General features: G+C 41.9%; 1 protein-coding gene across 1 annotated transcript; it reads left to right on the forward strand.

The window, feature by feature from the left end:
• The first annotated feature begins 2,435 nt into the window (after positions 1-2,435).
• On the forward strand, positions 2,436-16,686 carry LOC139324298 (vomeronasal type-2 receptor 26-like). Its single transcript, XM_070954019.1, has 4 exons — positions 2,436-3,103; positions 6,695-6,986; positions 15,535-15,661; positions 15,788-16,686. Exons 1-4 carry the CDS (start codon positions 2,436-2,438, stop codon positions 16,684-16,686), a joined length of 1,986 nt encoding a protein of 661 aa, XP_070810120.1.
• Positions 16,687-25,638: the final 8,952 nt, after the last annotated feature.

The raw sequence follows: 25,638 nt of genomic DNA on the forward strand, positions 1-25,638 counted from the left end.
AAGTCTGAGCCAGTTGACTCCCATCCAGACCCTCACAGCCTCCAGGCACCGGCACATCACATCCACCGCATCACTGAATTGACACGGGGTAGAGATATACAGCTGGGTATCATCAGCCTATTGCTGACACCTCACCCCGTATCGTTAGATGATCTCACCCAGCAGCTTCATGTAGATGTTATATAGGAGGAGAGAGAGGACCAAGCCCTGAGGCACCCCACACACGAGGGGCCTAGTGGTCGATCTCTGTCCTCCTACCAACACTGACTGTGACTGACCAGAGAGATAGGAGGAGAACCACCGTAACCCGTTGCGTCCCACTCCCAGCTCCCTTAGTTGTCCCAGAAGGATACCATGGTCAATGGTATCGAAAGCCACTGAGAGGTCAAGTAGCACCAAGATAGAGGAATGACCCCCATCTCGGGCTCGCCAGAAATCATCCATCAGTGTGACCAAAGCAGTTTCTGTACTGTAGCCAGGCCTGAAGCCAGACTGAAAAGGGTCTAGATAATCCATTTCCTCCAATGACCGCAGGAGCTGAAATGCCACCACTTCAGATAGGCATAGATAGGCATAGAGTTATATAGGTAGACATGTAGGTAGGTAGATGGGTAGATAGATGATGGAAGATTGATTAGGAAGAGATGTTTCTTCAAATAATCTGGTCCCAAGCCCTATAAGGTTTAAAGGGGATAACTAGCACCTTGAAATGTACCCAGAAGCAAATTGTCACCTAAATTCAACTCTCGCAATAAAGATGACACATGTGAGCACCTGGGTCTGCACAAAACCATAGAGGTGGCTGCATTTTGAACCAAGTGGAATTCTGGATATTTTTCAACTACAGTCCCATGTAGAGTCCCAGGTGATTTGTTAATTGGTGGCAATGTGTCCCGCATAGTTTGTCACTTTTATGAATTGAAATTTAAGGAATGTCCTTAAATAAAAATTTAAGACATCTGATTGTAAATTTTTTTCTTTTTATAATCTTAGCCAGTTCCCCCAAATTTTCTTACATGAATAAAAAGTGTTTGTTAGATATTGGCAACAATAATCTTCACTCTGGTCCATCTTTTTAAGTGAGAAAATAGCTCAAATGTGATTGGCTAGCACTCCTGACAGTTCCCTATAAAAGGGCTGGCTGTCAGAGAGGCTGGTCTGCTGGATTGTACATAGTTGTGAATAAAAGAGCTGTTGTTGAAACCTGCCTCCTGTCTCTCTATGCATGAATCTAACACTGGTGATGAAGGTGGGATTCTGAGAGACACGGAGAATCCAAAGAGCTGACAGCGAGTCAATCCAGCCCAGTGGCCGATAGCGAACAGCAGCCATTTTGCGCGCCAAATTCAAGGAGAGCAAAGCCCAGCAAGAATGACGGCATTTCACCTGCCAACGCCATTTGACCCAGCAAAGAAGTGGGACACTTATATGACCAGATTTGAGTGCTTCATGGAAGCAAACAATCTCCTTGCATTGTCGGATAACCAGAAGCGAGCACTATTCCTGAGCCACTGTGGGCATGATGTCTTCAACACCGCTGAAGCCCTATCTGAGCCAACACCGGTGCAGTTGGTACCGTGGCAAGTGCTACAAAATGCACTCAAGACGGACTATGCCCCAGCACCATCAAAAATGGTGCGGCGTTATGAATTTCGGCATAGAGTATAGCAGGACGGAGAGTCCATTAATCAATATGTCAATCTGCTCCAGAAGGCTGCTGCCCGTTGCAAATTCAGAGACTTGGACGATATTTTGATTGATCAGATTATTTGTGGGGTAAAAGATCTCCAACTCCAGTGGAGACTCTTGGCCAAAATGAACCTGACATTGCAGGCTGCGCTGGACGAGGCTCGGGCAACTGAGTCGTCAAACAAAGCAGCCGAGTCACAACAGAAGCTGGCCACCATGCCAGCAGTCCCAAAGCCAATGGCCATGGTACATGAAAACCTCTATCACGATGAGAAAGATGACGGAAGCGGATATGAAGTGTATTGCACTGACTGAAAAAGGCCCACAGTAAAAGAAAATAAGAGGCAACCTTGTGCCAGTTTCGGGGGTCAGCACCCTGTCGCTATAGAGAGGGCATTTGCTGCTGTTGTGAGTGAAAAGGACATTTGGCTAGGGTTTGTCGAGCCAACCTGCCAGTTTACCCACGATCTGGCACTGACGCGACTAAAACAGAAGGTCCGAGACTGACAAGGTGAGAAGCCTGGAATTCCAGATGTGAGTCTACCAGCGCGAAGGCTCTTGAAACCAACTATCAAACCAGAATAGGGCAAGCAAGAGTGCCCTGCAAGAAAAAGATTCATGTCACTATCCAACTTGAGGTTTCACCCTGTGAAATGGAGATAGACATGGGCTCGTCGGTCAAAATAATCTCATGGCAAGCATTGAAGTTGGCAGTTCCTGGCATACAGGGAACAAGCTAGACCACCATGCCTTGTAACTCAGCAACTATCAGGGAAATTGAATCCCTGTCACCGGTTGACTGTCATCGGTCCTTCAAGGTGCAGTTCAACAAGTTCCAGGGGAATCTGTCCCTGACCTTCATCAACCTTCTGAACCTCCTCGGGCTTGATTGGTTCGATGCCCTGGGTCTCGGTGTGACCGGCATCAATGCCATTGCCTGTTCCTGGACGGATGACCTCATTCAGGAATTCCAGGACGTATTTAACCCAGAGCTAGGCAAGTATGTGGGCACCCCCATTTCCTTCAGCTTAAACCCCAAGATTTCCCCCATCCGGTTAAATCCCCGACGAGTCCCCCTTGCTCTTAAACCAAGGATAGACAAGGAAAAGGACAAACTAATTAAGCAGGGAATCCTGGAACCGGTAGACCATGTGAGGTGGAAAAGCCCAATAGTGACCCTGGTCAAGATTGATGGGTCAGTACGCATCTGTGTGGATTATAAGTGCACAATAAATAAGGCACGCCAGCAGAGCATGTACCCAGTGCCAATATTCCAACAACTCTTGCATTCCCTGGGCCCTGGATGCCTATTCGCTAAATTAGATCCTGTGCAGATGTACCAGCAGTTGTGGCTCCGTTACCTGAGCCTGTGTCATCGGCAGGAGAGGACTCCAAGAGTGAAGGAGAGGAGTTGGCAAGGCCTCCTTCTCCAGGACCCTCCTCTCTGGCAATGCCTTCGGTGTCTGCCGAAGGTCAAGAGATAGGCCCAGGGCCAAGCACGTCCACGCAGCCACAGGTGGACAGTAATGAGGGAGATGAGTCTTGACTGGATCCTCGTCAGCGTCGCAGAGATAAGTGCGCGCAACAGAAGAAGAGGCGTGCCAGAGATTAAGCTGAGTCACTGGACCACACCCCACAGGGTATAAAAGGGGGTGATGTGGCCATTCAGACTCTGTGACAGACAAAACTAACTACTATCAAGTCACGTTGCATCTTGAGAAACAACATTATCTGTCTTAGATTTAATTACGGACTGGACTTGACAATTCTTGAACTGTGTGTATTTTGTTTATGAGTAAAGTTCTTGGCAAGCAGCTACTGGGTTGCTGCCAAGCCTCTTCATGAAAGAATTTGGTTGTCTGCCAGTTTATTTAACCCCCAGGCTGTCTGTTTGTGTGCGTGTGTGAGACGGGGACAGAACAAGCACCAGCTCAAGAGTGGGAATGTCCCCGGGCCCCCTGGCCGAGAATCCATATTGATTTCACTGGGCCCTTTCACGGCCAAACCTTCCTTGTAGTGGTAGACGCCTATTCCAAATGGATGGAAATTATCCTAATGAGCATCACCATGGCTGAAACTGTAAATAAGGTCCTCCGTAAAATGTTTGCCACTCATAGGCTACCGGATGTCCTGGTGTCATATAATGGGCCACAACTAACCGCTACACAATTCAAGTTCCTAGCAGAACTAGGGATATGCCATGCCCTCATAACACCTTTCCATTCCAGTAATGGCCTGGCAGAAAGATCCATTAGATCAGCCAAGGAGGCATTAGGTAGACTGGCACCTGGGGACTGGCAGGAGAGAGTAGATAAGTTCTTCTGGTATAAACACATAACATTCAATGTGATAACAGGAAAGAGCACGGCAGAGCTATTAATGGGCTGCCAACTCAGGTCTCTACTTGACCACCTACACCCCAGCTATTGCCCAGAAACAACAACAAAAACACAAAGCCACACCAGAACTTTCAAAATAGGGGACCTGGTTCACACCCAGAACTTTGCCGAAGGACCATTGTGGTTAGCAGGTAAAATGGCTAAAATCACAAGCCCTAAATCTTACATAGTAAGACTGCACGATGAGCAACTATTGATCAAATTCGAAGCTGTCTCAGCCAGAAATCATCAAAGACACAATAGATCAGGAATTTAATTCTAATCCATTCTTAGCAGACTCATACCCAATGGAACTGAAGGACATACCAGAAGTACCAGGAATCCAGCGATGCTCCTCCCACAAACTGGTTCCCTTAGACATCCAGGTCCTGCCCAAAAAGTTCCAGGACTTTCCAGGGGCGGAGAAAGAGGAAGCAACAGGCACTCCCTTTCAGCCTGCTGCCACCGTAATAAATGAGCCGTGCAGGTCAGGTAGAGCAAGCAAATGTCCCGCGTGATTATATATGTAAATAGTTGATTCACACCGGGGTGTGTGTGTGTGTTAGATATTGGCAACAATAGTCTTCATTCTGGTGAAGCGGGAAAATAGCTCGAATGTGATTGGCTAGCGCTCCTGACAGCTCCCTATAAAAGGGCAGGCTGTCAGAGACGCTAGCTGCTGGATTGTACATAGTTGTGAATAAAAGAGTTGTTGTCAAAGCCTGCCTCCTGTCTCTCTATCCACGAATCTAACAGTGTTTGTGCAAAAATGTAGGGTTTATTTCTGATCTATAACTTCTCTACCTTTCAAATGCTTCTAGATGTGGGAAAAGAAATAACATTCTTTAGAATATATGAAAGTGTTTGTCAGAGAATGTGCAAGATTTTTTTTTGAAGAGTTTTAGAGTGCTTAATGTAATTTTTTTTTTAAAAAAAATGATCTATGTTGTTACTCCCTAGAAAACATGCTTACCATAAATGACTGATACCTTCTGAATCCATTCATTTTCTATTTTGTGAAAAATTGATAGAAAATAAATGTGGTATCTTGAAAAAAAAGCTCTGTTTTATATGTTCTATTGCAAATCTCCCTTATACTTCTTTTGTTGGCATTTGCTCATTTTTTAAAAAAATAGCTGAACCAGCTCATCAAAACAAAATAATTATATGCTAGAGGAATTACTGTAGGCCAAAACATCAAAGGCTGCACAGAAGGCTATTGAAATTCAACAATCATGATGGTATCTGTTTGGCTATAAAGAGAGTTTGGTACCGTGAGTAGTCAGGTCTCTGTCAGATTCATTACTACAGGTTTCCTCACACTGTTTTTTTCTGGTAGAGGACATGTTCAGATCCTAATCCTTGTGACAGTCAAGATAAAAATTTGTACTTGCATGGATGTTCAAACAGAAAATGATCGATTTTCTCATTAGATGTATTCTCAAATATAATCCTTAGATCTATCTTTAGATGAAGTATTGGATTATATATGCTTCCCTACGGGTCGGATGGAAGGCAAAACATTTCCACAATAACAAGACCATTAAGATGTTTCTCCTGATGTTTTGGGTGCATAAAGTAGGTTCTCTAAACTGCCCTGCAAGTGATGCTTTCCTTGTTCCACATGAGTGGTACCAGCCTGGAGACTTCATCATTGGTGGGATGGTGTCTCACGTCATTTACCACTTTTTAAAAATAGAATTTGATGAAAACCCTGCTAGAACACCTTACGAGGTACCAATGTAAGAATTTTTCTTCGCTATCTAATCTTAGCCAATCTCGAAAATCCCTTATATGATTAAAAGCTGTGCACAAATCTTTTTTTTTTTATGTAATCTATGCTTTCTGTGTCTTTCAAATGCATCTGGTTCTGACAGAACAAATATTTTTCTTTACATTTTTTTAAAGAACTTTCACTCACCTAGTTGAACATCTACTGAGGTTAAGGTAATTTTAAAACGGTTTGGCATTATCTCTCCTCACCAAACATACAGTAAATGAGTGAAAGCCGATTAATGTATTCATATAGAATTTTCTGAAAATCTTGTAGAAAACATAGTCTTTTGAAAAAAGTCACTACTTGTATATGTTGCAGTATATATTTGTTGCACGTCATGGAAATAATGTGTAAAACTGTAAATTTGTATTCAGTAGAAATTACCAATAAAGGAGAATATGTGTAGCTCAGGGTTGAAATGAGGGGTCCTTGGTGCTCTCTGAGATTGGTTATTTTCTTGTAGACTTTTCATTATCCATCCACAGTGCCAGGCAGTGATGATATTACCTATTTTGGATAATGAAATGTCTCCAAGAAAGCCAACAAGCTCAGAGAGCACCAAGGACCCTCTGTAGAAATTATTAAGAACTTTAGAATAGTGATCTTTTTACTACTGTCAGAGAAAGAAATAGAATACAATAGAATTCTTTATTGGCCAAGTGTACAACAGTTAAAGATAATCATAGGGTACAAATAAGCAATCAAATCATATTAGGAAACAGCCAATATAAATTGTAAGGATACCAGCAACAAAGTTACAGTTATACAGTCATAAATGCTTGTTATTCATACAGAAATGGTGAGAATTGTCAACTTACTTTTTCAACTGGGGTATTTAAAACATTTTCAGTGTAATCACCAAATTTCATCAACACGTCCTTGCCTTGGCCTTTGCTGTGAAGGAGATCAATGAGAACTCCCAGATCTTACCTAATATCACTCTTGGGTTCCACATCTATGACAGTTACGTACATGCGAGGATGACCTATCGCACGACTCTAGACCTGCTTTTCAAATCCCAGGAATTTGTCCCTAACTACAAATGTGATAGCCAGAAGAATCTCATGGCTATCATTGGAGGATTGGATTTTGAATCATCGTCTTATATAGGTGAACTGACAGGTTTCTTCAAGATTCCACAAGTAAGCTGGAAATTCTATATTTTGTTCTTGTTATGGAATATATAATGAGCATCAAAGATTAGGTTTAGGTTTGTGTTAAGAGGATGCGTGGTTTACAGTTTACTAATTAGCATTCTTTTCTGAAACTATAATACCAAAGACCAATGCCAAATACAGGAAATAAGTATCCAGAGTATTCCATAACTGAGGGAAATTGATATATTACTCTTGCACCTATTGAAACAATTGTTCTCTTATACATCTCTGAAGTAAATCCAAATAATTCCTTTCTATATTAATATTTAGAAGAATTCTTGGGAATATGTTCCCTGAACGTATTTCAAAAGAAACTAGATAAGGAAAAATATATTTGATTTAGTATTTCAACAGAATACTATTCCACTCTTTTATAGTTGACATATGGCTCATTAGTCCAAAAGGAATTTCAGACCAGTAAACTCTCTTCACTTTATTCCATGGTCCCAAAAGAGAACCATCAGTACATTGGGATTATCCAACTGCTTCACCATTTCAAGTGGACATGGATTGGGATTTTTGCTGTTGATAACAACAATGGAGAAAATTTCTTACAGAAAATGCAGCCCTTACTCTCACAGAATGGAATATGTTCATCATTTATACAAAAGCTTTCCGAACTAGTCCATATGGAAGACTTCGCAGGACTTTATCAAACAGTCTTAGTTATCTCCATTAATATGATGAATAGCAAAGCCAATGCATTTGTCGTCTATGGAGAATCCTGGGCAATTACGTGGCTAAGAGCTGTCACATTTTTTGTAGATCCTGAAAGCAAGGAAACTGCATTGTTTAGAAAGGTGTGGATCATGACTGCACAGATTGATTTCATATTATCTGGATTTCAAGTCAGTTGGGATCTCCAGATGTTCCATGGAGCTATTTCCTTCACTGTTCACTCCACAGAAGTTGGAGGTTTCAAGGAATTCCTTCAGACCATCAATCCTCTTTCAGTCTACAGAGATGGGTTTCTGCAGGATGTTTGGGAACAATCATTTGATTGTTCATTTTCAAAACCAGAACTACAAGAAATGCATAGTAATCTGTGCACTGGGCAGAAGAAGCTGGAAGATCTTCCTGCACCTTTGTTTGAAATTGAAATGACTGGCCACAGCTACAGTGTCTACAATGCTGTTTTTGCTGTGGCTCATGCTTTGGAGGCTCTGTACACATTACGTTTCAATAGAAAAAAAACTATAATGCGTAAACAAACTGGTAATCTAGATCTCCAGGCTTGTCAGGTATTCTTTCTGCACTGGACACTTGTTTTATTTCAATGAACAGTTTGATGTAGAATTATCTTTTGAACCCACTGTGGAAAGTCTTAATGTTTTCTACATTTTAAGTATGGGAAACAACCTATAAATAAGGAAATATTTCCTGATAGTGAGAATAATTAATTAGTGGAAATGTTGCCTCCAGGGAGTGCATGCTACATCACTGGAGATTTTTAGAATAGAATAGAATAGAATAGAATAGAATAGAATAGAATAGAATAGAATAGAATAGAATAGAATAGAATAGAATAGAATAGAATAGAATAGAATTTTTATTGGCCAAGTGTGATTGGACACGCACAGAATTTGTCTTGGTGCATATGCTCTCAGTGTACATAAAATAAAAGATAAATTCAACAAGAATCATAAGGTACAACACTTAATGATAGTCATAGGTTACAAATAAGCAATCAGGAAACAATATCAATATAAATTGTAAGGATACCAGCAACAAGGCTATAGTCATACAGTCATAAGTGGGAGGAGATGGGTGATGGAAACGATAAGAAGATGAGAAGATTAATAGTAGTGCAGACTTAGTAAATAGTTTGACAGTGTTGAGGGAATTATTTGTTTAGCAGAGTGATTTACAAAGTGATTGAATAGTAATTTGTCTAAAATGGTATTAAGTCTCATCCTTGAGCAATGTATTGGACTAGAAGATTTCCAAGGTCCCTTCCAACTCTGTTCTTCTTCTTCTGTATATAACAGATTCAGAAAAACTAGTTTCTGTTTTCCTATTTTCCATTATTCTGATCATTGAGAAGCTACTATATAAATTACAAGAGAATAACAGATTTGGAAAGGACCTTGCTGCTCCCTCCCCAAGAAGGAAACCCGATACAATTTCTGACAAATGGTTGTCCAATCTCTTTTTAAACACCTCCAGAGTTGGAGGTAAACCACATCTGGAGGTAAACCATTCATTAATTGTTCTTTCAGTAAATTTCTGCTTTGTTCTAGGTTGGTTCTCTTCTTGATTAATTTCCATCAATTTCTTCTCATCTTGCCTTCATGTTCTTTGGAGAACATGTTGACCCTCTCTTCTTTCTGGCAGCTCTTTTGATATTGGAAGACTGCTATCATGGCACCTCTAGTCCTTCTTTTCATTGAACTAGATATTCCTACAACCATTCTTTGGGGCCCTGGAGTTCAGTCTGGGCTGTTGATCATGTACCTCTCCCCCAGCTGCGTGGCCTCAGCCCTGCCCGCACTACTAGATGTCTTAGCCGAATTGACGGTGGAACTCCCCAACCTTTTGGTTGTGGGAGATTTCAATCTGCCATCGGCCGGTGAGTCATCTGAGTTGGTGCCGGAGTTCATGACCTCCATGACGGCCATGGACCTGACTCAGATTGTACAGGGCCCAACTCATATTGGAGGACACACACTCGACCTTATTTTTCTCTCTGGACAGTGGATAAATGATCGTGGGGAGGGGACTCTATCTATTGACCCTCTGTCATGGACCGATCATTCCCTCCTTAGACTCGACTTTTCCTCCGCCACCCCCCATCGCAGGGGTGTGGAACCAGTAAGATGGTTCCGCCCCAGGCGCCTGATGGAACCCGAAAGTTTCCTGATGGAGCTTGGGTCATTTCCCGCCTCCTTAGCCCACGATTCATCTGAGACCCTTGTCGCGGCCTGGGAACAGGCTGCGGTGGGGGCCTTGGATCGAATCGCGCCTTTGCGGCCTCTGATCCGACGCAGATCCCGGGCGGCTCCTTGGTTTACCGTGGAGCTCAGGGAAATGAAGCGTCGGAAAAGACGCCTGGAGGGTGGTTGGAGATCCTCCCGATCCGAGTCCGACCGAACACAACTAAGAACCCATATTAGGTCTTATCTTGTGGCGATGGAAGTAGCGAAACGTAACTATTTCGCCACTCTCATTGCATCTGCAGAAAATTGCCCAGCAGCCCTGTTTAGAGTGACCCGCTCCCTCCTTAATCAGGGAGCGAGGGAGGACCCCTTACAGGGCCGTGCTGAGGACTTTGCACAGTTTCTGCAAGATAAAATCACTCAGATTCGGACCGGGTTGGACTCCGACTGCACAGAGTCCGTTGAGGTGACAGGGCCTAGTCTCGGTGGAGACATCTGGGTTGAGTTTGAGCCTGTTTCATTGGATGACGTGGACAGGATTATGGGTAGGTTGGGGTCTTCCACATGTTTACTGGACCCTTGTCCCTCCTGGCTTGTTTCGGCAGCCAGGGAGGTGACTGGAGACTGGATCCAGGCTATTGTCAACGCTTCACTAAAGGAAGGGGTCTTTCCCGCTGCGCTTAAAGAGGCGGTGGTTCGACCCCTCCTTAAGAAGCCTAACCTGGATCCTGACGTACTTAACAACTACCGTCCAGTCTCCAACCTTCGCTTTTTAGCGAAGGTTGTTGAGTCCGTGGTGGCACAGCAATTCCCTCAATTCCTGGAGGAAACTGACTACCTGGATCCTTACCAATCTGGTTTCAGGCGTGGCCACAGCACGGAAACGGCATTGGTCGCCCTAGTAAATGATCTCTGGCGGGCCAGGGATGGGGGTTGCTCCTCCATCCTGGTCCTTCTTGACCTCTCAGCGGCATTCGATACCATCGACCATGGTATCCTGCTGCAGCGGCTCAGGGGGATAGGGTTAGGAGGCACTGTTTTACAGTGGTTCTCCTCCTATCTCTCGGGCCGTCTGCAGTCTGTTTGGGCGGGGGGTCAGGGATCCTCCCAGAGGCCTCTCACTTGTTGGGTGCCTCAGGGATCGGTTCTCTCCCCTCTGCTCTTTAATATCTATATGAAACCGCTGGGTGAGATCATCCGTGGTTTTGGGGTGAGGTATCATCAATATGCTGATGATACCCAGCTTTACATCTCCACCCCTGACCACCCTAGGGATGCCCTTTCCGTGATGTCCCACTGCCTGGAAGCGGTGCGGGTTTGGATGGGGAGGAACAGGCTTAGACTCAACCCTTCCAAGACTGAGTGGCTGTGGATGCCGGCATCCCGGGATCTGGAGGTTCCATCCTTAATGATCGGAGGTGAAATCCTTGCTCCCTCCGACAGGGTCCGCAACTTGGGTGTCCTCCTGGATTCTCGGCTGTCTTTAGATGACCATCTGACGGCCGTAACCAGGGGGGCCTTCGCACAGGTCCGTCTTGTGCGCCAGTTGCGCCCGTTCCTAGACCGGGATGCCCTCGCCACGGTCACTCACGCCCTTGTTACCTCTAGGTTGGACTACTGTAACACCCTCTACATGGGGCTGCCCTTGGGATGTGTCCGGAGGCTTCAGCTAGTCCAAAATGCAGCCGCGCGGGTAGTTACGGGGGCGTCTAGATACTCCCGTGTAACACCTCTCCTGCGTGAGCTGCACTGGCTACCGGTGGCACTCCGGATACGTTTCAAGGTGCTGGTGCTCACCTATAAAGCCCTTCATGGCTTAGGCCCGGGGTACTTGCAGGACCATCTCCAGCCGTTCTCCCATCGTCCTGTGCGCTCTCACAGAGTCGGCCTCCTCAGGGTGCCGTCGGCCAAACAATGTCGGCTGACGACCCCCAGGGGGAGGGCGTTCTCTGTGGGAGCCCCGACCCTCTGGAATGGATTGCCCACTGAGCTCAGGACAGCCCCCGACCTTCTTTCCTTCCGTCGCGAGCTGAAGACGTGGCTCTTCTGCCAATTAAACTGACCCGTTTGGGGGTACACTGGTATAATTTTAAATCGTTTTTAATTGGGTTACTGATTTTAATTTGGTATTGTATTGTGATTTGTATTGAAGTTGTCATTTTGTAAGCCGCCTTGAGTCCCTAGGGAGAAAGGCGGCATATAAATCGCAATAAATAAATAAATAAATAAATAAATAAATTCCATGATATACTTGAGTGGGCCAGAGGTCATATCTTCCACTTCCTTCTGAACTTTGGGGTGTAATCCATCTGGTTCTTGTAATTTGAACTTGTCTAGAGCAGATAGGTGATCTCCTAAGATTTTCTTGCTTATTTTGACTTATTTTGAGGGGGGTGGGTGGGTGTAGATAGGTTGGACTGTTTTATGTAAAGACACATGCAAGAAAATAAGTTTTCTCCAATTAATGAACCAATTGTTTTCTTGATCTTTTGCTTCATTTTTACATGTTGAAAGATCCTTTTTTAAAATTATTTTTTACTTTAGTCACAAGCCTTAGTTTATTTTGAGCCTTAGCTTTCCTGACTTCATTTTTGCAGGTGCAAGCTATTTGCTGATATTCTGCCTTAGTTATTTGCCCCTCTTTCCACTTTTTATACTTCTCCTTTTTGTCTTTCAGTTTATCAGAGAGATCTTTTTTGAACCATGCCAATTTTTTTTTGAGATGTCTTATTTTTCTTCTTCATTGGAATTGTGTTAGACTGGGCTTTTATAATGTCTCTTTTCAAATTTTCCAAGGCTTCTTAGGTTGTTTTCCCCTTGAGAATTCTTTTTTTTTTTATTGAAAGGACAGTGCCATCTCAGGATAACAATGCAAATAAAGCAGAGAGAGATTATTTACAAATTTTTCCATATTATATCCATAGTTTTATACATCTTTGTTGTACTGACATTCATAAACTTCCCTCTCTTGTCTCTATCCATTCGTAAAATTTATTCCATGTCCTGTAATATTTTGAGTCTTCTTTATCTTTAATTTTTAAGGTTAATCTGTCCATTTCTGCACAATCCCAAATTTTCCTAATTACGTCCTCATCTGGTGGGGTGTTCACATTTTTCCAATATTTAGCATACATAATTCTAGCTGCCATCAATAAATGTAACACCAAGTAGATGGTTGCTTTGTCATAACTTTCTGACAATATACCTAAGAGGCACATTTCTGGTTTGAACTCAATATGTTGCTCAGTTATCATTTCTAGCCATTTATGAATTTTCTCCCAGTAACTCCTTGCTCTCTTACATGTCCACCACATGTGATAGTATGATCCTGGAGTCTGGTTGTATTTCCAACAATTGGCAGAGGACTTCTTATACATTTTGGCTAATCTTGCTGGTGACAACTGCCACCTGTAAAACATTTTGTAAAGGTTTTCTTTATACGCCGCGGCCATCTTCAGTTTGCTGTTTCTCTCCCAAATTTTTAACCATTTTTCTAATTCTATGTTGTATCTGAAATTCTTTGCCCAGGCAATCATTGTTTCTTTAACTATCTCTTCTTCCATTTTATAGCCAGGGGAGAGCTGAAGTCTGGTAATATAATTCCCAGTCTGGGAACCCAAAACCACCATTATTCTTAGAATTATATACTTTCAATTGCAGAGTCATTTTATTTAATTCATCAAAAAATTTCTTTTCTAATTTTACTGGTATGGTTTGAAATAGAAAGAGTAGTTTTGGTAGTACGTTCATTTTCATCACTGCAATTCTCCCTATCATCGATAACTGTACATTCCTCCACCTTTTCATCCTGTTTTAATTCGTTGTATCAGCTTTGTATAGTTGTCCTCTTTGATTGCCCCACACCTAGCTGTTAAGAAAATACCAAGGTATTTAACCTTGTTTTCTATCTGTAGGTCAATTTTCTCTCTCAATTCCTTTTTCTGTTTGTTGGTGAAATTTTTAACTAATATCTTGGTTTTATCTTTATTTATTTTCATCCCTGCCACCTCTCCATATTCCTCAATTTTCTTTATCAATTTAGGGCCAATTTCTATGGGTTCTTCTAATATAAACACTAAGTCATCAGTGAAAGCTTGGAGTTTCTAATTTCCATTCCTTTTATCTCTGTATCTTCTCTTATGTTCCTTGTCAATACCTCTAATGTTAAAATGAATAATAATGGGGAGAGGGGACAACCTTGCTTTGTTCCTTTTTGTATACTAAAGCTTTCTGTTACATCTCCATTAACCAATTCTTTTGCGTTCTATTGAGTGTAAATTTCTGTTACATTCCTGTAACTTCAACACCTTCTTTCTTTTCTCTTTGGTAGTGAAAATTACAATAAATCCAATATGACTGACCCTCTACTTCCTGTCTCTATCTTTTATCATACTTTAGGTATCAATAGGAATTATGCAGGAAATCATTATAGCTTGTAGAATACGAGATATTTAAAATGAAAATTTAGGGGTTTTTTTTCATTGTTTCCTCCAAAAAAATAATCAATTCTTCAAATACTTCCTCTTGGCTCATGAATTTTTCAGATTGAGAAGCTGAGTTTTCTGTCCTTATCAGAATTCAAGGGGAATGAATTAAAAGACGGTTCTTTTCAGAAATGGCACCTATGCTCTGGAACAACCTTATGTTTGCCATAATCTCTATCTCACATCTTTATTGAATAATGAATCTCAAATTTTGAAATCTGGCTAAAGGAAATTTGTCATATTTTGAAAATATCTTTATTCCATTGAGGGAAGATTAGCTATTAGCTTGGTTTCATTATTGCTTAAGAAATGAACCTGAATCATAATTGAAGAAATTTGAGTAATCGCAATAGCCAATTTTCATTCTGCTTTAGTTCATTCTTATTTTTCCTTAAAATAATATCAAATTAATAATAGAGTGGTTATGTATAATTGTTATAATAATTGTTATAGGCCTGGGATGAACGAGTCAATGAAACTTGAATATGGTGTACTCCTCTCTAATACATTGTATTCAACACCCTTTATCTTTCATTCTTTTTCAAGTAGCTCCATTCATTTCTTCAAGGAATTTCCTTTAACAATTCAGCTGGGGAAAAAGTGTTCCTGAACGAGAAAGGGGAAGCAACAGGTGGATTTGACATCACCAACTTGATCACTTTTCCAAACAGATCCTTTCAGAGAGTTAGAGTTGGAAAGATGGATCTCCAGGCTCCAAAAGGAAAAGAATTATTCATTGATAAAGATGTGATTGTCTGGCACCCAGCTTTTAATCAGGTATCAAATTATTGAAGCAGCTAAAATTAATCCATTATGATCCCATATTAAACGTAGTCTGTTTAGAAATCTGATTTTTGGGTCTCTTTTAAATAAATAATGGCATATTCTTTTCAAATCTTGTTGATGATCAGGCATTCCTCAAATGGACAATATGATATTACAATGTAAAAGGCATGATTGCATTTTTGGTTTGGATTTGAATCAGAAATCACTAGAGTGGGAAATTTTTCATGAGATTGCCACTATGTGCAATTATGTACACGCCCCGTCCTTCAAACAGGACCTTTCCTACATCATTGCAATTTCCACATCTTTTTAAGTTGATGAAGTTGAAAAATTGATCAATCTGTTTTATCTATCTCCAACTTCAAAACCTTTTATGCTTATCACCAGGTTCCTCCACTTTCTCGATGCAATGATCCTTGTTTACCTGGATTCTGGAAGAAGGGGATTGAGGGAAATCAGTTCTGCTGCTATGACTGTGTTCCATGCCCACAAGGGAAGATTTCAGATCAAAATGGTAGGTTATGCATTCTACCATTTTTCATTAGAGTTTAATATAGTTGTTTCGGATGCAAAATATTAATAAAGGGATTTCTAATAATTTGGAATACCTAGCTTACAAATTCCTTGATTTTTCTTCCAGAAATGGATGACTGTTTTGAATGTTCAGAAGATCATTATCCAAATAAAGAAAAGAAAGGCTGTATCCTGAAACTGCTGGTCTTTCTAAATTTTGAAGAAACCTTAGGAATTGGTTTAGCTTCAGCAGCTCTTGGTTTCTTCTTCTGGACATCTTGGGTACTTGGAATTTTTATTAAGTATCGGGATACACCTATTGTCAAAGCCAACAACAGGTTCCTCACCTACACCCTGCTTGTCTCTCTTCAGCTCTGTTTTCTCTCCTCTTTATTCTTCCTTAGCCAACCTGACAAAATAACCTGCCTTCTCCGACAATCAATGTTTGGTGTCACTTTCTCTGTGGCCATTTCTAGTGTACTGGCCAAAACCATCACTGTAGTTGTGGCTTTCATGGCCACGAAACCAGGATCTCAGATGAGGAGATGGGTGGGGAAAAGATTGGCCTTTTCTATTGTCCTCTCATGCTTTCTCTTACAAGTATGCATTTGTATTCTTTGGTTGTCAACATTTCCCCCATTCCCTGAGTTGGACATGCACTCAGAGCTCCAGGAAATGATTTTACAGTGCAATGAGGGATCAGCTTTCTTTTTCTACTGTGTCTTAGGCTACATGGGTATCTTGGCCATTGCAAGCTTTATTGTGGCTTTTCTTGCTCGTAAATTACCTGACAGTTTTAACGAAGCCAAATTCATCACCTTCAGCATGTTGGCCTTTTGCAGTGTTTGGATCTCCTTCTTTCCAGCCTATCTGAGCACAAAAGGAAAAGCCATGGCAGCTGTGGAGGTTTTCTCCATCTTGGCCTCCAGCGCTGCATTACTGGGATGCATATTCCTGCCAAAGTGCTACATCATTGTTTTGCGTCCTGACCTCAACCACAGGGAACAACTCACAAAGAGAAATTAGTACATCATGTGATCTTTCTGACTTAGCAGAACTTTTCAAAAAAGGAATAGAAAGACTGCTTCCTACAGGATAATTATATACAAGTTTAGAAACATAGACATTTTTATTTCTGTTAAATAATGATTTGTATAGGATATTTGTGATTATTAAGTTTTATTATGGTTGACCTTTCCAAAGTAAGTTTTCAAGTTGATGCATTTCAACCTCAATAATACTCATCCATGTCCAACTGTCCCCATTTATTTGTACTCATTTCCTATGTTTACCGTATTTTTTGTCATCTATTTTTATATCCATCCTCACATTGGTTCATTATGTAATATTACAATTTTTTAATACAAATTCAACATTTTAATATAAATCAATTAGTTATATAACTAACTTTTTTGGTGAGAAAAAAGAAGAAAAAGAAATCTCCCTCTGCCTCTGCCTAATTTTGCAATGTTGCAGCAAACAGCAAACAGCCTGCTTTAATTTATTTAATTTAATAATTTAATTTAATTTAATTTAATTTAATTTAATTTAATTTAATTTAATTTAATTTAATTTAATTTAATTTAATTTAATTTAATTTAATTTAATTTAATTTAATTTAATTTAATTTAATTTAATTTAATTTAATTTAATTCAATTCAATTCAATTCAATTCAATTCAATTCAATTCAATTCAATTCAATTCAATTTAATTTAATTTAATTTAATTTAATTTAATTTAATTTAATTTAATTTAATTTAATTTATATGCCGCCCCTCTCTGAAGACTCAGGGCGGCTTTCTTTCATTTTACTTTCATTTTCTTTTTCAGCATAGCTTGGTTAGCACAAGGGGGGAAAAAAATCTGCTCCAGCAATTTACCTCTTTGCAGCAGGCAGCAGAGCCCTGCGCAAAATAGCTGAGAGCAAATCAGCTGAGAGTTGGGAGGCCAAACTAATCAACTTCTGCTAATTAGGTTGTACTGAAGCTGAAAGGAGCTGTTTTTTTCTTGCTGTTTGCTTGCAAGGAGGTAACTGCTACAAGGCACAGGCCAAAGGGTGGGGGCCAGTGGGTGGGCAGGGCTACATTCGGTGTATAAGACACACCTAAATTTTCACCCCCTTTTAGGGGGGAAAAGGTGCGTCTTATATTCCAAAAAATACGGTATATCCATGTTTATACTTATAGTTGTTATCTTGTACCTGTTTGACAAATAAATAAATAAATAAATAAATAAATAAATAAATAAAATTTCCATCATTTCCCAAGGTTTTTTAACCTAATCCTTTCCCATTTCAACACTCCTGTTGAACTTGACTTTGATAATCTAGGTTTCTTGGTTCCTGTTAAGATATTTCAGACATTGACTCAAACAACGTTCAATGTTTGCAGATACATTCTTGTGGCTTTTATACTTTCAATTCCTAAAGCACTATATAAATATAGTAAATAGCTAATTACCATTTTATGAATATATATTTAACATAGTATTATAGGATATTAGGGTTTTGGGTTTTTTTTTTTTGTTTTTTTTTTCTTATTAGGAAATGAAAATATGTTGAGTTTGTAAACCCCAAACATTTAGATTGGAATGGAATCGAAGGGAAGGGAAGGGAAGGGAAGGGAAGGGAAGGGAAGGGAAGGGAAGGGAAGGGAAGGGAAGGGAAGGGAAGGGAAAGAACAGGACAGGACAGGACAGAACAGAACAGAACAGAACAGAACAGAATAGAATAGAATAGAATTTTTTATTGGCTGAGCGTGATTGGACAGACAGGAATTTGTCTTTGGCGCATATGATCTCAGTGTGCCTAAAAATAAAATAAAATAATAAATAAATACATTCATCAAGAATCATAAGATACAGCACTTAGTGATAGTCAAAGGTTACTAAGAAGCAATCAAATCATACTAGGAAAAAAATAATATAATATAAATTGTAAAGATACAAGCAACATGGTTATAGTCATAAGTAGGAGGAGATACATAATAGGAAGGATGAGAAGAATAACAGTAATACAATCTTAGTAAATAGTTTGATTCTCTTGTGGGAATTAGTTTTTTAACAGAGTGATATGCTGGGTCATAACCATTCACTCTATCCATAAATTTATTTTCATTGCAACCTGTTACCAGATTTCAATAATACGGGAAATTCAGTGAAATGGAAATAAAGGTATTTTTCCTCTGTTTCATTCTTTATTCAAAGTTGTACTGAACAAAGACCATAATAAAGAGTGATTTCAATCAGTATGGAATTAGAAGGCATTTTTCAATAAAAGCAAAGGTGAAATCCAGGGCTAATCCTAGAAAAAAATGTACACTTGTCTCTGATAGAGGGAGCAATTTCAAAAATGAAAATATCTGAGGGAAAAAATGTGAATATTCCCCTAGATCAGGGGTGTCAAACTGAATTTCAATACGGGCCATACCAAGGTTGTGTTTGACCTTGGGTGGGCTGGTGGACGTGGTCAGCTCGACATCACTCATGTCAGGAGCACCGTTTTTTCTGGCTGAGGGCTGCAGGGGGACATCCAGGCCGAAAGCATGCATAGGCCCCCTGGGCTCCATTTTTGCTGGAAGAAGCAGCACGGGCCAGTTGTTTGCTGTTTCCAGGGCAGCCCTGTGGGCCAAATTTAAGCATCCTGTGTGCCGGATCTGGCCCACAGGCCTTGAGTTTGACACCCCTGTCCTAGATGGAGATGGTAGATAATCCTATAGGTATGTAAGTAGGTATGGAGAGACAGAGGGGGTAAGGGAGGGAGATGTCCAATGTCTGCAGAGACATATTTATGGCTTTTCTACTTTCAATTCATAAAACAGTACATAAATTTAATGAAAAGCTCATTATCATTTTATGAATATTATTGAATACAATATCATATGATGTCAGTTTTGGACTTGTTAGGGTCCTTTGAAAAGTCAAATTTATTGAGTTTGTTAATCCTGTACATTGACATGTATTTTGGAAAAAGGGTTTCGTATTGGGTCATAACAATTCACTCTCTACCCATAAATCTATTTCTTGAGCAACCTGTTATCAGATATTAATAATAGGGGAAATTTACTGAAATGAAATGTATCCTACCTTCTGTTTCATGCTTTACTTAAAGTGTATGCTGATCATTAGAAAGAGTCATTTGAATTAGTTTACAAATTAACAAGTCTGGCATTTTCCAAGAAAGTCAGCTGAAATTCAGCTCAAATCCTAGAAAAAGTGTACATCCCTCTATGATAGAGGACAGGACTACAAAGATGAAGAAACTTTGAGGAATATTTTGAGTGTTCACTAGAACATTTTGAGTGTTCACTAGATTCATATGATCCCCTTAAGACTCTTTTGTTCCAACAGGTTGGGCTGGCTTAGAAAATAAATTTTAATTGGGGGTTTGTAGTTTTTAACATAAGGGCCAAAATTTTATATATTTTAAATTGTTTTTAAATTTTATGGGTATATGTTTGTTTTGATATGGCTGTACCCCGCCCTCAGTCCTTCGGGAGAAGGGCGGTATAAAAATTTAATTAATAAATAAATAAATTTAAATTTAACTCAATTTATACGCCGCCCCTCTCCAAAGACTCAGGGTGGCTCACACTACATTTAAAATCCTAATAAAAAACATTTGAAAATTAAAAACATTAAAACTCATTCATACCATTCATGGCCAGATCTCATTTGATCGCAAGAGTGAGATCAACGGCCCCAGGCCTGCCAGAAAAGCCTGGTCTTCACCGCTTTTCGGAAGGCCAATAGGGTGGGAATGTTCCAGACCTCAGGAGGTAACTAGTTCCAGAGAGCTGGGGCAGCCACAGAGAAGGCCCTCCCTCACAGGTCCGCCAGCCGGCATTGTTTAGCTGACAGGACCCGGAGGAGACCAACTCTGTGGGATCTTACCGGTCGCTGGCGGTCTTGAAGATAACCTGGCCATGAGCCATGTAGGGCTTTAAAGGTAATAACCAACACCTTGAATTGTGACTGGACCCCAATAGGGAGCCAGTGCAACTCGTGGGTGGGTGTACTTAGGTGCACCCACGATAGCTCTTGCAGCTGTGTTCTGGACCAACTGTAGTCTCCGAACACTTTTCAAGGGTAGCCCCATGTAGACCATGTTGCAATAATCTAACCATGAGGTGACAAGGGCATGAGTGACCTTGAGGAGAGCCTCCCAATCCAAGTAGGGTCGCAATTGGTGCACTAGGCGAACCTGTGCAAAGGTCCTCCTAGCCACCACTGTCAGATGTTGCTCTAATCTTAGCTTTGAGTCTAGGAGGACACCCAAATTGCGAGCCCATTCTGAGGGGGACAATTTCCCCCCCCCAGAACCAAGAATGGACAGTCAACATAGTCTTTAGGAGGCAATACCCACAGCCATTCAGTCTTGTCTGGGTTAAGTCTGAGCTTGTTGACTTCCATCCAGACCCACAGCCTCCAGGCACTGGCATATCACATCCACCGCATCACTGAATTGACACGGGGTAGAGATATACAGCTGGGTATCATCAGCGTATTGCTGATACCTCACCCCATATCGTCAGATGATCTCACCCAGCGGCTTCATGTAGATGTTAAATAGGAGGGGAGAGAGGACCGAGCCCTGAGGCACCCCACAGACGAGGGGCCTAGTGGTCGACCTCTGTCCTCCTCCCAACACCGACTGTGACCGACCAGAGGGATAGGAGGAGAACCACCATAACCCGGTGCGTCCCACTCCCAGCTCCCTTTGTTGTCCCAGAAGGATACCATGGTCAATGGTATTGAAAGCCACTGAGAGGTCAAGTAGCACCAAGATAGAGGAATGACCCCCATCTCAGGCTCACCAGAGATCATCCATCAGTGTGACCAAAGCAGTTTCTGTACTGTAGCCAGGCCTGAAGCCAGACTGAAAAGCGTCTAGATAGATAGATAGGCATAGATAGATAGATAGGCATAGAGTTATATAGGTAGACATGTAGGTAGGTAGATGGATATATAGATGATGGAAGATGTGATTATGAAGAGACGTTTCTTCAAATAACCTGGTCCCAAGCCATATAAGGTTTAAAGGTGATAACTAGCACCTTGAAATGTACCCAGAAGCAAATTGTCACCTAATACAACTCTCGTGATAAAGGTGACACATGTGAGCACCTGGGTCTGCACAAAATCATAGAGGTGGCTGCATTTTGAACCAACTGGAATTCTGGATATTTTTCAACTACAGTCCAATGTAGAGTCCCAGGTGATTTGTTAATTGGTGGCAATGTGTCTTGCATAGTTTGTCACTTTTATGAATTGAAATTTAAGGAATGTCCTTAAATAAAAATTTAAGACATCTGATCCTAATTATTTTTTCTTTTTATAATGTTAGTCAGTTCCCCAAAATTTTCTTACATGAATAAAAAATGTTTGTTAGATATTGGCAACAATAGTCTTCACTATTGTTCTCTTCTCCCTCTTTTTAAGTGAGAAAATAGCTCAAATGTGATTGGCTAGCACTCCTGACAGCTCCCTATACAAGGACTGGCTGTCAGAGAGGCTGGTCTGCTGGATTGTACATAGTTGTGAATAAAAGAGCTGTTGTTGAAGCCTGCCTCCTGTCTCTCTATCCATGAATCTAACACTGGTGACAAAGGTGGGATTCTGAGAGACACGGAGAATCCAAAGAGCTGACAGCGAGACAATCCAGCCCAGTGGCAGATACCAAACAGCAGCCATTTTGTGTGCCAAATTCAAGCAGAGCAAAGCACAGCAAGAATGACGGCATTTCACCTGCCAACGCCATTTGACCCAGCAAAGAAGTGGGACACTTATATGACCAGATTTGAGTGCTTCATGGAAGTGAACAATCTCCTTGCGTTGTCGGATAACCAGAAGCGAGCACTATTCCTGAGCCACTGTGGGCATGATCTCTTCAACACCGCTGAAGCCCTATCTGAGCCAACACTGGTGTAATTGGTACTGTGGCAAGTGCTACAAAATGCACTCAAGACGGACTATGCCCCAGCACCATCAAAAATGGTGCGGCGTTATGAATTTCGGCATAGAGTACAGCAGGACGGAGAGTCCATTAATCAATATGTCAATCTGCTCCAGAAGGCTGCTGACCGTTGCAAATTCAGAGACTTGGACGATATTTTGATTGATCAGATTATTTGTGGGGTAAAAGATCTCAGACTCCAGTGGAGACTCTTGGACAAAATTAACATGACATTGTAGGCTGCGCTAGACGAGGCTCGGGCAACTGAGTCATCAAACAAAGCAGCCGAGTCACTACAAAAGCTGGCCACCATGCCAGCAGTCGCAAAGCCAATGGCCATGGTACATGAAAACCTCTACCACGATGAGAAAGACAACAGAAGTGGATATGAAGTATATTGCACTGACTGAAAAGGGCCCACAGTAAGAGAAAATAAGAGGCAACCTTGTGCCAGCTTCAGGGGTCAGCACCCTGTCACTATAGAGATGGCATTTGCCACTGTTGTGAGTGAAGAGGATATTTGGCTAGGGTCTGTCGAGCCAACCTGCCCGTTTACCCACGATCTGGCACCAACACGACTAAAACAGAAGGTTCGAGACCAACAAGGTGAGAAGCCTGGAATCCCAGGTGTGAATCTACCAGTGCAAAGGCTCTTGAAACCAACTATCAAACCAGAATAGGGCAAGCAAGTTTGCCCTGCAAGAAAAAGATTCATATCACTATCCAACTTGAGGTTTCACCCTGTGAAATGGAGATAGACATGGGCTCGTCGGTCAAAATAATCTCATGGCAAGCATTGAAGTTGGCAGTTCCTGGCATACAGAGAACAAGCTAGACCACCAAGCCTTGTAACTCAGCGACTATCAGGGAAATTGAATCCCTGTCATTGGTTAACTATCATCAGTCCTTCAAGGTGCAGTTCAACAAGTTCCAGGGGAATCTGTCCCTGATCTTCATCAGAGGCAACCTTCTGAACCTCATCGGGCTTCATTGGTTCGACGCCCTGGGTCTCGGTGTGACCGGCATCAATGCCATTGCCTGTTCCTGGATGGATGACCTCATTCGGGAATTCCAGGATGTATCTAACCCAGAGCTAGGCAAATATGTGGGCACCCCCATTTCCTTCAGCTTAAACCCCAAGATTTCCCCCATCCGGTTAAAGCCCCGACAAGTCCTCCTTGCTCTTAAACCAAGGATAGACCAGGAAAAGGACAAACTAATTAAGCAGGGAATCCTGGAACCGGTAGACCACATAAGGTGGGAAACCCCAATAGTGGTGCCGGTCAAGATTGATGGGTCAGTGAGCATCTGTGTGGATTATAAGTGCACAATAAATAAGGCACGCCAGCAAGCATGTACCCAGTGCCAATAGTCCAACAACTCTTGCATTCCCTGGACCCTGGACGCCTATTCGCTAAATTAGATCTTGTGCAGACATACCAGCAGTAGCTGGTAGATGGCGCTACTGTGGAGGCACAGACCATAGCAACACATAGGGGTGCTGCACCGGCCTGGATGATCATTGGGGCATGCTGATGCCCTCAGCCATTGCCCCTGCTGGACTTGTTGGATGACTTGACACCGGGACTCCCTGTCATCTTGATAGAATGCCTGGAAGGTGGCCTTGTAACTTCCGTCGATGTGGCCAAGCACTCGGCTAAGGATGCAACGTTCAAAACTATATTGAATTGGGTGTGGAAGGGGTGGCCAGAGGCCCCATTCGGGGCAGAATTCAAACAGTTTACCAATCGGCAGCATAAGATTTCCTCACAAGGGGGATGTTTGCTATGGGGTGACAGGGTAATGATACCTCAGAGTTTAAGGTATTCCATGTTGAAATCATTACATGAGGGCCATCCAGGGATTGTCTGGATGAAAGCCCTAGCCCGAAGCTTTGTGTGGTGACCGAATATGAATTGGGAGATCCAAGAGTGTGGTACCAGGTGCCCGCCCTGTCAAGAGTCTCGGCCAGTTCCTCCTATAGCACCAGCTCAAGAGTGGGAACGTCCCTGGGCCCCCTTGCCAAGAATCCATATTAATTTCCCCTGGCCCGTTCAAGGCCAAACCTTCTTCGTAGTGGTAGACGCCTATTCCAAATGGATGGAAATTATCCTAATGAGCATCACCACAGCAGAAGCTGTAAATAAGGTCCTCATAGGCTACTGGATGTCCTGGTGTCATATAATGGGCCACAACTAACCGCTACGCAATTCAAGGGGTTCCTAGCAGAACTAGGGATAGGCCATGCCCTCATAGCACCTTTCCATTCCAGTAATGGCCTGGCTGAAAGATCCGTTAGATCAGCCAAGGAGGCATTAGGCAGACTGGCACCTGGGGACTGGCAGGAGAGAATAGATAAGTTCTTCCGGTATCAACACATAACACCCAGTGTGATAACAGGAAAGAGCCCGGAAGAGCTATTAATGGGCTGCCGACTCAGGTCTTTACTTGACCACCTACACCCCAGTTACTGCCCAGAAACAACAACGAAAACACAAAACCACACCAGAACTTTCAAAATAGGGGACCTGGTTCACACCCAGAACTTTGCCGAAGGACCATTGTGGTTAGCAGATAAAATGGAAAAAATCACAGGCCCTAAATCTTACATAGTAAGACTGCACGATGGGTGCCTATTGACCAAATTCGAAGCTGTCTCAGCCAGAAATCATCAAAGACACTATAGATCAGGAATTTAATTCTAATCCATTCTTAGCAGACTCATACCCGATGGAACTGAAGGACATACCAGAAGTACCAGGAATCCAGGGACGATCCTCCCACAAACTGGTTCCCTTAGACATCCAGGTCCTGCCCAAAAAGTTCCAGGACTTTCCAGGGGCAGAGAAAGAGGAAGCAACAGGCACTCCCTTTCAGCCTGCTGCCACCGTAATAAATGAGCCGCGCAGGTCAGGTAGAGCAAGCAAATGTCCCGCGTGATTATATATGTAAATAGTTGATTCACACCAGGGGGTGGGGGGGTATTGGTTAGATATTGGCAACAATAGTCTTCACTCTGGTCCAT

This window comes from Pituophis catenifer, unplaced genomic scaffold, assembly GCF_029215685.1.
Source record: "Pituophis catenifer annectens isolate HBS135680 unplaced genomic scaffold, rPitCat1.0.hap2 SCAF_15, whole genome shotgun sequence".
NCBI classification, from domain to species: domain Eukaryota; kingdom Metazoa; phylum Chordata; class Lepidosauria; order Squamata; family Colubridae; genus Pituophis; species Pituophis catenifer.